The sequence below is a fragment of the Lates calcarifer genome, linkage group LG9 (assembly GCF_001640805.2).
Source record: "Lates calcarifer isolate ASB-BC8 linkage group LG9, TLL_Latcal_v3, whole genome shotgun sequence".
Taxonomy (NCBI): Eukaryota; Metazoa; Chordata; class Actinopteri; family Centropomidae; genus Lates; species Lates calcarifer.
This window is the reverse complement of record NC_066841.1, coordinates 7,557,866-7,571,676: the sequence shown is the minus strand read 5'-3', so window position 1 is coordinate 7,571,676 and position 13,811 is coordinate 7,557,866. Positions and strand designations below refer to the sequence as shown.

General features: G+C 40.3%; 1 protein-coding gene across 1 annotated transcript in view; it reads right to left on the bottom strand.

Moving 5' to 3' along the window:
• Positions 1 to 2,782: 2,782 nt before the first annotated feature.
• Positions 2,783 to 13,811, bottom strand: part of mmp17a (matrix metallopeptidase 17a) — a 58,225-nt gene continuing 47,196 nt past the window's right edge. The window contains exons 7-10 of the mRNA XM_018680671.2: positions 12,742 to 12,824; positions 11,718 to 11,870; positions 10,850 to 11,107; positions 2,783 to 4,581 (exon numbers count right to left, since the gene is read on the bottom strand). Coding sequence (XP_018536187.2) covers positions 4,256 to 4,581; positions 10,850 to 11,107; positions 11,718 to 11,870; positions 12,742 to 12,824 — 820 coding nt within the window. The 3' untranslated portion in view covers positions 2,783 to 4,255. The remainder of the gene's footprint in view (positions 4,582 to 10,849; positions 11,108 to 11,717; positions 11,871 to 12,741; positions 12,825 to 13,811) is intronic.

The following is a 13,811-nucleotide window of genomic DNA, read 5'->3' as shown; positions in this document are numbered from 1 at the left end:
CAGCTGATCACAAACACCAGCATGTGTTTGGAATTAGGGAGGAAAGAACGGCATCGGGAAACCCATACAAACACCTGAACAGAACAGACTAAAGCCACGATTCAAACTCGGAGCCCTCTAGCTGTGAGCAATTAGTTGCTGAAAATTCTGATGCATGTGTAAAAAGCAGTGCTAAGCCGTTTGCCAGCACAACAGGTGGTGCATCTCACATGGTTAACATCCTACCACATCCTCTCAAATCCATCCCACGACACATTCAGAATTTTGCAGGAAAGTGCTGTGGCGGTGAATATTTCAGCCTCAGTTTGGTTCATTTTAGACTGATTGATTGGCTCTGCCCATCCCACAGGAACTCAACCACTAGTAATAGGCGCAGAGGCCTTCAGGTGTCATTTCTGGGTAGAGGAAAAGCTCCATGGCCAACCAGCAGCATCTCATGAATTTAAATAAATTTACATATTTGTAATGCACATGTCGGTAACATGACTGAACCCACTCATGTCTGACTGGGTTTAGTCATGCTTTCAGCAGGTGTGAGAGAGTTCAATAGCAGGATTCATAACTCATGAATCTTCCATGTACATTTCCACCTGGATGTACTAATGTACTAATCCATGTGAAATCCAAACAGGATTTTCCATCCTTTGCAACTTGCTATGTTTCCTACAGTTAAGCCATTGGCAGCTCACATGAGAAGATTTTTTGGATTTTCGTCTTGGTCCAAAAAAAGCTACTCCGGCATCCTGTCCCCCTGCAGCATCTCCCATTGCTCAAATGCTTTGCCCTGTCAGGTATTTAGAGGTCTGTGTTGTGTATTCTGCACCTGTGCCAGCTTCAGGGGTCCCGCTCCAGGCTCTTTGATGTGTGTGTGAGGACAGGCAAAATGCAAAATGGACAGCCACAACAGCTGCTCTTCTCCCCCGTGACTCCCCCACCCCACCACCCCACCACCCCACCCTCTGGGTCTGTGTGGAGGGCTATCCTGAAAGCCTAAAAACCCACACACACACAGAGGCTCAAGTGTCTGCGTAGGGTTAGCCAGCAGTACAGAAAGAGTGTGAAAGTGTTTGACAGAGAGCATAGTTCAGAATTCATATTACTGCAGAGCATTAACCTCCCTTGTCTGAGGCATTTGGAGCAAAAGGATCTGTCTGCAGCCTGCAATACTTAAGAGTTACACCCCTCTCTTGTAGTGTGCTGGCAGACCCCTCTTATTTTGAGTGCACTCACTTCAGGTTTCACCTTCAAACAAAATTATTTAGTTAATCTGGCTAAACATCTTGTTTGTAACCTGTATGACTGTGAGATGATGGCCAATAAGGCATAAAGTTATAATGAACCAAATTGTCCCATACAAATCTGTATGAACAGCTACAGCATGTGGAAACTGTTTCCTATCTCCTCTGTGGATTATGTACTTACTGTTAAATTGCTTTCTTATCTTTACCACTGTCTCTCTTGAGATGACATTTCATTTTTTTTCTATCTCTACATCTGTTTGTCATTTCAGTGGTTTTGTTCCGCGGCTGCCACTTCTTCCATTTTAAATTTGCTTGTTTGTTTCTAACCCTGTGTATCTGTCTAATAATCTGTCACTCTGTGTCCATTTGATTCTCCTCTTACTGTATGCTCTCTTCCCTGTTATCCATCCCCCTGCAAGACCTCGGCTTTGCAAACAATTCTTTCAGTCTGGAACTGCATTTTAGTTACAGAGGGTTTGATTGGTTCTGCCTGGCCAACCTGGGGGCTCATGCAGAGAGATTGTCATGTGTCAACAAGAGAGGAAGCTTCATGGATAATGCCACTGTTTAAGCCTTTTCAGCGCGCTTGTGTCTTAGAAATCATATTTTTTTTGTTTTTTCTAAACATCCAACATTACTAAATCAAACACATCTAATTGGTCTGTTAATGACGTCTTACCAAACAGGATGCGTAGCAAGAAAGTGACCCATCCCTGCTGCATTTGCCTGTGGGTGCAGGTGCTCTCTTGGTGGCTGCTGAGCCACGCCGGTTAATTAACACCACTCGAGTGTGTCAAGAGGAGGGAAGGAAAACTGCTGCTGTTGGCAGAAATAGCGATTGAGTGACTTTTTAAACTTTTAAACTTCATTTTACCTCAAAAACAGAATGAAGTTTTGGGTCTGCATTATTTTGGATGGGGGTTCATCTGCAGCCTTTGGGTAGAGTAAACTAACAAACATCCGCACAAACACCTTCACAGACATGCACATAGAATATTTCTGCCTGTGCATGGTTTTGACATTATTAAAGTAAATATATATATATATAACTGTAATTAAGATGCTGTAATTTGTGGTCCTCAGCGTGTGTGCATGAATGAGTGAAAGACTCCACAGGCCTGACATCCTGTTAACTTTGATCTGAGCCAGATTAGATGACTGCTTCTCTGATTCTCTTTCCTTAAGAAACATGGGTATACTGTATAATCCTCTGCCAAAAAAATTGTTCATAAAGCCACTCTGTGTGTGTGTGTGTGTGTGTGTGTGTGTCTGTGGTGTGACTGACACAATGTGGTTTGCGTTCCTGATGAACAGCAGTGACCATTACAAGAGGAAAAACATGCTTAAGAACATCAGAGAGATGGAGAGCATCTCCCAGTTGGTGTCTGCAAGCTGTCATGTTACCTTCATCTGTCTTCAAGCCCTGACTCCTTCTCACTGACACTAAATAATTACACACTCGGCCCACACAGCCGCGAGACTCAGTACTCCAAATAATCGGTCCCAATACATATTCATGTGACCACACTTGGCCAATTAAGTCATTCAGATTTTTTTTTAATTTTTCTACAAAAATATTTTACATTAGAAAACACAGCTTAAAATATACACAGTCCACTTGGTTATGCAATAACTGCAGAACCTTTCAACTCAAATATATCAGTCTATAGGTAAATATATCTTTACAGCAAGAATAAATCCAAGGGCCATGTTGTGACTCTTCAGAAGGAGTATGGGGTGTGAGGGAAATTGTCCAACAGTCCCAAAAAGGCTCTATGAACTCTCTAACCTGACCAAAGCAATGTAAAATAAACATGGAATATTATATTATCTGAATTTGATACAAAAAATAAGACCAAACCAAGAGCGGGGAATGCTTCCATTCCAGAGGTGAAAGTAACGAACCTGTGGAAATACATTCACAAACAGCAGTTCCTCAGTTTAGAGATGAGTTGATGGATTTAGGCAAGGAAACTGGTGCTGAGTCCATCCACCTACTCATCCATGCATCTGTCTAGTTCTCACAGTAAGTAGTTTTCACACTGTCTGTAAGAGATGGAGCCAAGACATCCATGCTTATCATAAGCAGTTAAGTCGATGTAGGTCAGAGTTACATTAAACATGGATGGATATGTGTGTGGAATCAGGGGTTTATCAACAGGTCTGTTCCCCAATCCCCATCCCCCCACCCCCACCAACCAAAAAACATTTTCTCTCTTCCCTGTGGTGGTATCCTGCAATGCACATAATTTGGGGTTTATTTCCCAAGTTTCTGAAACATCCAATGCAATGGAGGTGAATAGAAATTGTTTGTGGTACACTGGAACTACTGTTTGACATAAAAATAGTTCCTATGAGTTCTGTGGATCATCAAGAGGAACGGTGATGCTGTTTTCACACAGACACACTGCTGCTAAGTTTTTTAAATGTTATTTTGTCTTAAACAGCACAAATAAAATTCCATCCACCTCCATTGAATTGGGTTGGAGACAGAAACTATTACATAAAAAATGAACCATCTGCATGGCTAGATACTTCCAGAGGTCAGTGTGAAAATATGTTTTTTTTTTTTTTTTTTTGGTACTTTTAAAGACATTTTGTGCTAATTGTGGTGAAATGCCCCTTTAATAAGGTATCTACTGTAATTTTATAGAACAGACAACAGTATGTGACATGTTTGCACCAGGTGCCTTTCATCTCTCTGTGTCTGAGGCATTGCTGCTGTAAACCTGCTGCTCATGGGAAGAAATAATCACTTACCCTTTTCCTTGCAGAGATGAGGCAGTTTGACCATTCTGTAGAACTCTGTAAAGCACTGTGAGTGGGTGGATGCCTATCAGGACTACTTTAGTTGGCAGTGCCCACTGAATGACATGTAAAATAAATAACAGCAAAATCAGAGCAAAAAGATACCAAATTATATAATAAGAACAAAATATTCCAGTTGTCGGTTTGACTGAGTGTCAGCTGGCCCTCCACCAACCAGCTCAGGAACTTTGTCCCATGCTTTGGCATCATAGCAGTTCAGAGCGGAGGGCCAGCGACAACGTCCAGAGTGGTGGCAGCAGCCAGAGGGGAGATGGGGAGGGGCGGGCGCCCAAAGGTGAGGCGGTGTCAGAGGTGCAGGAGCACACCTCGTATCCATTCTCTGCATGGTCTGGGTGATGGTGCACGTTGACTCTTGTCTCCGTGCTCTTGGGCTCTGTGTCCGGAGAGTCCGATTGCATCTCGGTGCACAGCAGCCAGTCCTTGGCGATGAGGCGGGGGTATCCGGCCTCCGCCTCCATGTCGCTGCCTGGCACTCGCCAGTACTCCTTCCCCTTGAAGAAATAGGACGAGCCTTTGGAGAAAAAGGAGGGTTGGTATTACTGTGAGTGTGCAACACAGGAAAAGAATTTTCCTTGTGTGAATGGTCTTTTCCAGTGAAAAGACTATTCACACAAAGTAGAGAATTGTCTTTGCTCTTATCTGAAATACACAACAAGCACAGAACACATAAAACATCAGTGGCCTTAATTTCGTGAACCAGTGATCCAGAGTGGAAAGTGTTTATGTTTAGTACTTTCACACTGTTATTACCATATTCCACCTATTTGAGACTGAGGATTACAAAACATACATGAGTGGGCATGTATAAGCACATTCATCATGAAAAATCATAATTTCAGTTACTTTATTATAACAGTTGCATTTCCTACTGATGAGTTTTGGACAGAGTTTTTGTTTTTTTTGGCAAAGCAAAACATTTTTACATTTTGGATAAAGGAAAGTTTTTCCTTCTCACAGTCATATGAATTTATCATCCTTGCAGGCGAGAAAATTTTCTAATCAAACCCTACTCGCAAATGTAAGCTAACCATGAAATGGAGCTGTAGATTTGGCTAGACTAAATAGCATAATCTGTTGCATTCTTACCTGTGTAACCTCCAGCTGCACTCTTTTTCACTTACTGAAAAATAATAATAATACTTGGTATCTCAAGAAAATACCATTTCACAGACTCAAACCTGCACTGAGCTTGATGTTCTCACATAAAAACCTTTTTCTACTGACACAAGACTGGTCTTGTAAAACTAAAACCAATATCCTGATAGGGAGTTGGTCTTCTTGCTGTTTGGTTGCTCCACTCTCTCCACATGAAAATAATATTGAAGCTGGCACACAAATTTAAGGTGGCAGATGTAGCCTATATAAACTTGGATGATGTGCAGAAAAGCTGGGTTGTAGCCAGTAACTTTGCTAGTGATAGCTGCAAGACTGAGCACCCACACTGGAAGAGACTGAATAATTGAGCAGCAGCAGCAGGATACACAAGCAATCCCTAAAATAGACTCTTCATATAGACTGAGCATTTTGTTTTGAGGATTAGAGAAATTTGGTTGAAATGTAATTATATGTTCAATGTGCACTTACACACGAGGCTTGTTTTGAAGAATAAGTAAAACAGGCCAGGATTACATACATAAAAGGGTTTATACAAACTGTACGTCAAGGTTAATGTAATTCTGTAGGCTCTCTGTGGGTGTGTTGGGCAGCACAGATCACAGCAATGCCTTGTGGGCATTCTTGGTACGATAATTACACTGTGCCACTTGATTGTTGCTGACGCACCCCCTGCCGTGCCTGTCCGTTCACTTTAGGTTACTTTAGTTAATTAGACTCACCAAAATACCAAATGGGCACTGGCAGGATAAAAGGAAAAACTACATGCTACATGCCTCTGATAAAAATACCACTTCACAGGAACAAAAGGCTCCAAAATGCATTGTGTGACATTGTGAAAAATAGGTCCAGTGTTCATCAGAAGTGATGAAGATAACAGTCTTGTTTGTGCTTAAATGGTTGTTGCACAAAATCAATAGAAACAAACAGAATCTCATTCTGTCATATTGTACACAGATGGGTCTTGCATTCATCCTTCAACGTCTTGAAAGAAGTAAGACGATGAGATGAGCGGAAATAACAATTAAAAACAGAGAATGATCAGAGCATTCAGTTTACTCCTAAATGTCTTTTTAGAAAATTTACCACTTATTAGCACTACGTTTGAGCATCACTTTCTAAATAAAATACATAATGCAGCAGCGATTTTGTAGCAACATATTGCCTGCATGGTTTTTTAAATTACTGTATATGGAAGGGTGCAAACTTACTGCTTTATGGAGGCAGCTCTCTGCTCTTTATTCCTTTATCCATGCTTTGGCCTTGATAATGAATTTCCAACATATGGCAGACATAATCTCTTCCAAATAAGGTTTTTAAATAAATGATTTATGAGTAGGTTTCACCCACTACTAACTAATAACCCTTGAGAATACACTTTTTCTAGACTCTTTGACTGACGTTAAATCACAGCTATACTGAACAAATGACTGACCCTGAAAAAGAGAGCCCTTCTTGTTTGTGTTTTTTAGTATTGTAAGTTATATGACGTTGTGACTTTTTTGTTTATTATTTTTACTTATTGTATAATAATTTCAAGAGCTGAAACCAAAAACCTTTCCAACAACATTAGTCTAAAACCCACTGGTTCCTACTAAAGATGAAATCTTTAGTACTTTACTAATTTCCTTCCTTCCTAGTTAGTAATGTGCAGTACAGTGCAGCTCCCAGGTTTATGGTAATGAAGGAACATGTGCAACAGCATGGCTCACTGATGTGTCTTTAATAGTTTTTGGACAACAATGGAGCTTGTTGGCAGAGAGGAATAAGCTATGTCAGGCTTTGGCTACACTGGCAGTTCTTGTTAGTGGGATCAATTCATTGTTGGTTTTGGTATTTTCAGGGGATTTTCTGACAATAACACAACTATAGATATCATCAGCCTCATCCTTGAAGGGAAAACGATGAACTGTAGCTACAGAAAATTCTGTCTCAACTGTTTTACTCAGTGGTCTCTTGTGTTTCCTCCAAACACTGCTATTGCAAAAACAATTGGGGGACTGTTTCAGTTCAGTTTAAGTTCAGTCTACTTTGATAAATAGGACAGAGGCCCTTCAAAAATGTTTAAAATTCTAAACCCTTTACTCTAAAATGAAATGTTGACTTGCTTCTTGCCTTTATGGTAACAGAGGTTGTAACTTCAGCTGGTTTATGTGAACTTCCACTACAGGTTAAAGATCATATTCATGCCCGATAAATTTCATTTTCCTCTTCATGGCTAAAAGACTGAACTATTCCTGGATGCCATACTGATGTCAGCAGCAATGATTATTATCACCATTACAGCTACATTAATACCCTTTATGCCTCTTTTTCCCTCCACAGCAACCATTCTCTGTGGTTTTACTGCCTCTCCCTGTCTCACTGTGATTTCTCTATCTGTCCTTTGAGTCAAGCCATCTATCTTTCTAACATCTCTCCTTTTCCTTCTGTTTTCTTTACTGTCTTTGTCTTCAGGTGTCCCCGTATCTCCTCTCGCCTGGATTCACCTTCTCATCCTTCCTAGTCTCTCTGTTCTATTTTCATAACGAGGTGTCACCACATCCCCTCTCTCCTTCTCACTGTCATATCACTCTTTTCTCTCCCCACTGTCTGTTTCCATCTCTTTTCTCTCTCTATTCATCCTGAGCTTTTGAGACAAACAGAGAGCAGGCTTTGATGTGGCTCCAGTTCCCAGGCCCCATGGTCTTTCTGTGTGCGCTTGTGCGTGTAGGTTTCCAAGTTCACCCTTCCCGGCTCTGTGGTGATAATGGCTGGAGGTGAAGCAGAGTAAGAACTGCACGATGGGCCTCCTCTCACACACACATACACGCATCAAAAAGCTTGGAGCGAGACCTCTGAGTCTACAAGCTCAGAAGACAGAACACAGACCACTAAACACCTGACAGGGGAAGAGCATCCTTGTATTCACATGCTGCAAGGGGGATTAGGGACATCCTGACTCCTACTGAGAGTGGTCTTAAATTTCAGGTCTCAGTAGCTTTTTAAAGGATATTTTTAAAACCTAGCACCACCCAGAGCCTTACAGACACACACACAACAGCCTCACAGAGGAGAAATTCCTCACTACATTTCCTCAAACAAATGTGTTAGGCCATTTTACACCTCTTATTAAAATGCACACAAGATCAGATGTCTGTAGCTACGATACTCTGATGGAAGCAGGCGTTGTGACCTTGACACTCAGCTGCTAAACTGGAGCTGCTCACTGTGATTATACTGGGTTCGCTCCAAGGTTTGAATGTGTTTGACTGCATGAATGTGAAGCAGAGTGTTGGCAGAAAAGACCATGTGTGCCATGTCAAAATAACAGATAAAGGTTAAAAAAATATTTTGACACATGAAAAAAAAAGAAGCAAAAAACAATCAAATGCAAATGTGCCTCTTAATCTGCATACTGCAGCTATGCCAACAACAAAAAATGTGCATGGATGCAACCAGGGACTGCCAAAATAAAATAAACTAAAAAAAAAAAATGTTAGTATGAATGATAATGAGTACTGAAATATGGAATATATTTTTTCAGGTGGAATGTCTTATCTATGAGTGACAGAAGTTTATAAAAAATTGAACTGAATTCAAACAGTTTTTTAGTTGTAGTAAGATTAAAGGGAACTGCATGTTACTATTGATTTATATTTTGCTGACAGAAAATGAAATATAACTGACTGATGAGATGCTGAAAGCCATGTTAAGTGTTTATTTCTCTTTATATAATAACACATCATTAACAGTATCACCTTTAATGAAGATAAGAAAGAACTGGCTGATAAACAAGAGTACCCCTATACTCAAGTGAGGTGCAAAACTCAGCATTTCAACTGAAACATCAATATAAGGTAAATTAATAACATGGGAACCATTTGTTAAAGATAATAACTGGTGCCAGTGCTACCAGTTATTACTTGAGTATGGTTATGTCTTTCAGGTCTAAGAGTCAACATGCTCAGAGTGATAGTATTAGCATGCTAATGTTTAGGTATAGGTATAGGTGCAGGTATAATGTTTAGCATGTTTCACATCTTAGTTTAGCATGTTAGCACACTAACATTTGCAAATTAGCATTAAAAGTACAGCTGATGCAGATCATGGTTACCAAAACATTTCACTAAAAATCCCAAAACATCAACCTCATAGTGGTGCTAACAGAAAAGTCAGGGATCACCAAAAATGTGCGCACAAAATGTCACAAAAATTCATCCAATAATTATGTTTCAGTCTGGGCCAAAGTGGTGGACTCACTTTGCCATCCCTAGAGTCATACCATTAGCAATGCTTAAAACTACAGTGTTTTACTACTCCTACAAAGTTGCCTCAGAATAATGGCCTGAGCCTGTAAAACTTCAACCAATACTTGATGCTGCGTGTTTGCTAACTTGCATAATTGCTCCATCCTTGTCTCATAATTCTCTCTTAGTTCATTCCTCTCTGAGGATTACTTCTGAGAAGGATATTGCATGGTCTTGCCTTAGGCACTAGAAATACCAGAGCTACCAGTGGTCTGATGCTCTGGTGGAGTGTTTGAATCCTATTTTTCTCTGAGAAATGTAATCATTTATCGCTGGAAGAAACAGACAATGGTGATTCATCATTTCTACATTGAATTTAATCAATCAGAATGTTTTTTTAATCAAATTTTTTTAATCAAAGACAGAAGAGGTCAAAATATCTCACTGGCATCCCTCCACACACCTTTTCACTGTGTTTGACAGATCACTTTTTGGTGGTACAGTTTCAATCTTTTATTTTCAGGAGTATTGAAGTAGGTAGTTTTTGAAACAGAGAAAGAAAGAAAGAGACAGCTGCTTTTGTGTTACTCAATCTCACCATTGTCACATATTGGGAGCGTATTTTAAATCTGACTTTTATTGTAAAGCACTAGAACACACACAACAGTAGAAAGGTGTTTGATAAAAACATTTAATTGCTAACTTTAGTTTTAGCTCAGGAAAGAACATCTTAGGTTTTAAATCAGAAAAGGCCTCGGTATGCATCAAACGACCTAGGCTGCATGACTCGTCATCCAGCCACAACTACAGGCTAGTGTCAAACCCTGCCTGGTTTCACACCTAGGTACACTTGACCAATTGCAGCATAAAGTGGACATGATTGTCAAACTGTCTATTTTATAATCTCAAAAGAACACATTGCATTCTGTGATCTTTTTAGTATGTTATTTGAAACATACTGACACCTTTAGCCCCCAAACAAAGATTTCAATTTCGACCCCCACCTTCAGTGTCAAATTTTTGGTTGGTGAAAAGAATGAAATCACAAATCTCATGGACAAGGGTTCAAAATATTTTTTTTTCTGCATGCTTTACTCTATCTGTCAGTAGCTCAAAGGACCGTAGAAGTCAACATAGCCTGTCTTTTGAGTTGCCTCTTGCATGACCCATAAGGATCAGGTAGAACCACGTGCACACTAAAAAAAGACTACATCTCCCAGCATGCCCGGGAGTGCCTGGAAATATCCTAGGAGGAGTGAGAAGAAGTTTCTGGGGTGAAGGAAGCAACTATGGCCCCAGTAGGTGGCTAGAAAATGGACAAATGTGTCAGTGTCATCTTTCTATTCGTGCCAGGCATTACTGCGGATGATGAAGAAATCTCATCTCTGCATGTTTTTTTAACAATGAAAAGAAGTGTTACTTTTCAAGGCTACTCACCATCAGACCATCTCATGGCGTCATCTAGTTGTGATGGCAGCCCCTTCCAAAGCGTGCTGTCTTTAGGGTAGCCCAGGTCCATACGCCTAAGGTGGTCATCATAGCGCCAGTAGTGGTTGTCCTTGAAGAAGTAGGTTTTGTCGTTGTGGAGCCAAACAAAGGCTGCATCCACGCCTTCCAAGGGTAGGCCAAAGTCACTGATTGGACGAGGATAACCTTCTTCAACGATATTGTCTTTAAATACCCAGTACTTAAGACCTGAATAGGGTGGATACAGAAAATATATTTAAAAATCTATACATCACACACAGACAGTGTATCTGCCTGAGATGATACATTTGAAAAGATGAGACAGCTATAAAATATGTAGAGGACACTCTTCTGAAATAAATAAAAAAGATTTTCACACACACATTCTTGATAGGCAGCCAGTGACGAACGTTCTCTGCTATGAAGGCTGTTTCGCATTTCATATCAAATCATGCCCTTGTTTCTGCACCTCTCTTTTTAAAATTCAATTTATAACACTTCTGCCCTCTCACATAGAGAAAAAAAATGCCACAGCTTCCTTCAGAGTCACAGCCACATTGTGAGCAAGGTGTGAACTGTCCCCTTGCATCAAGCCTCTTTATACTGTGGATGAATCACATTTTTAAAAGTGTTTTAAGAATGGATGCTGGATACTAAAATACAGTATGCACTAAACTATTACATTACTTAAAAACAATGGTTTTGTGACAGAAATCATGTGGTTTCAGATACTCATTGACACTAATGAACCAGAATAACAACTCATTCCAAGATTTGATTACACATTAGTATGCTGATTTTTTTTATGAGTTTTTTTTTTTTTTTTAATATACTGTACCTTTGAAAAAGACTATTTTGTGGTCTAGGGGTCTTTCATAAACGGCATCCACGCTGTCCAGATTTGTTGGGAGACCCCTCCAGAAGCGATGGATCTGAGCGGGACGCAGAGAAACCAGATGCTTCTCTCGAGTTAGTCGCCAGAAGTACTTCCCTGTGAGGAAAAAGGGCAGGTTTGCATTAAGAGGACCGGCGCTATTCAGGATGCTGACAACAAATAATAATGTCTTTAGTGGCCATTATTAGTTATTCTTTTTATACATTCCCTAAGGCAAACGTACAGCAGTGCAAATGTAAATGAATCTACTGAAGACTAACTTAGTTCATACTGTCATTTGCATGCTTATGTAGACTCAACAGCAACTTACACTGTGTACCTTAATCAAAAAGCACAAAGTGTTTCCTTTTTTTCACAGATTTACATTGTCTGTTTTCAGCAGTTTACCAATGTAGTACATTTCAGAACATGTCCAAGGCTCACTGAAAATGAGGGTTCACATTGTCTCAGATGAATGTGAATGCTAAACAGTGTCCAAAATCTAAAAGTCTGAGTCATTTAAAATGTCTCAAAAAACAACATTCAAAGGACAAAATGATTCTAACAATGATCTATAAACTTTTAATGTCATCCCTTGTAAGTTATATAAAAGATTAAACAGGTAAGAGAAAAAGTGTCAGTTAAAGTTCAGCATACTTTGTTAGCACTTCTGCTGAAGGTATGAGAGTCTGCTTCTTGTTTCTGTTGTCAGTGGGAGGCTTGGGGTCATCTCTCCAGAGGGACGAGCACGAAAGCCTGATGTAATTTTTGGACTGCAGTCTCTCAGCCGGGCTCAACTAGCTCAGCTGGGTGCCTACAGTTCCCTCGCCACCACCACTCTCTCGTCCTCCTCCTCTTTCCTTTTCTTTTTCCCTCCTTAATTTGCTCTTCCTCCTCTTACTTCCGCTCATTAGGCTAATTTCATTTTATTTTTTCCCACACAGCTCTGTAACTGTGTGTCTGTCTTTCTCCCTTTGTGCCGCCGTACCTTTGAAAAAGAAGGCCTCTCCTCGTATCTGGGCCACTGCATCAAAGTGACTGGAGCATCTGTCTGGGGCATCTCGCGCCAGCCTGAGAGACGTGAAGAAAATAGGAGGAGAGAAGATTGCAAAAAAAGAGGGGAAAAGAACCTCTTGTGTAAAACTGGACAGTTTCAACATTTGAAATCTTTAAAGACGGCAAACAGTGTTGTTTCCAAATCTGATGGGTTATGTATCATCTAAAATGACTTATAACAAATTTCTTTTAAATGAGATATGTGTTGATGTTCAACACCTTTTTACATGTTAAAATTTTGTATATATTTCTCTTGTCTTCTACTGTGACTGGATGCCTGTGAAATCATGATCATGAAACAAGGCTAAACAAAAGAGGAGATGCTGTCACGATGACACGGTGAGGGCCCTCTGTGCATTTATTCTGGAGGATTATAAGTGATTTAAAGCACTGATGTGGCCGGCCTGCCAATGATGAAGCCATTAGTACCACAGGGCTGTTAGTGGGAGCCCGCCAAGCCTTATATTACCAACAAAGGTCTCTATTCAGAGTTCTATTAACATTACACCACTGCCTAGTGGTCAGTATTGCTGCTCTTGTCAGGCCTAATCCAGCTTTTTCACGCATCATGACCTGATGGAGTCAGTGGGAAATAACTAATGAAGTCAGTGGAGGCCCAAAACCAGGGAGCAAAAGATAGGTGAATATCCCAGCACTGCCTGTTTAGCTAGACATATTTCTTAGTGCTTCCTCATTGTTTCCTGATGTGTGTGTGTGTGCATATGAGAGACTAATTTAAATTGCAGTTCTTCCGAATTAAGACATTTTTGGTCTGACCACTTGGGGACCACTTTAAGGTTAGCACTTGGTGGTTTGGGCATGTGTCTGCAAACGTGTTTATGTACATTCAAAATACATAAATGGACAAAATTAAGTCTAATTATCCTTGATCATCAAAAAAACTACAGGCTGATAGGCGCCTAACTTGCTTTAGGGAATTACTTAATTAGACGGGCAGGCTCCCAAACTCACTCTCGGCCTCTTAGCTAATTTGCTTTGTTG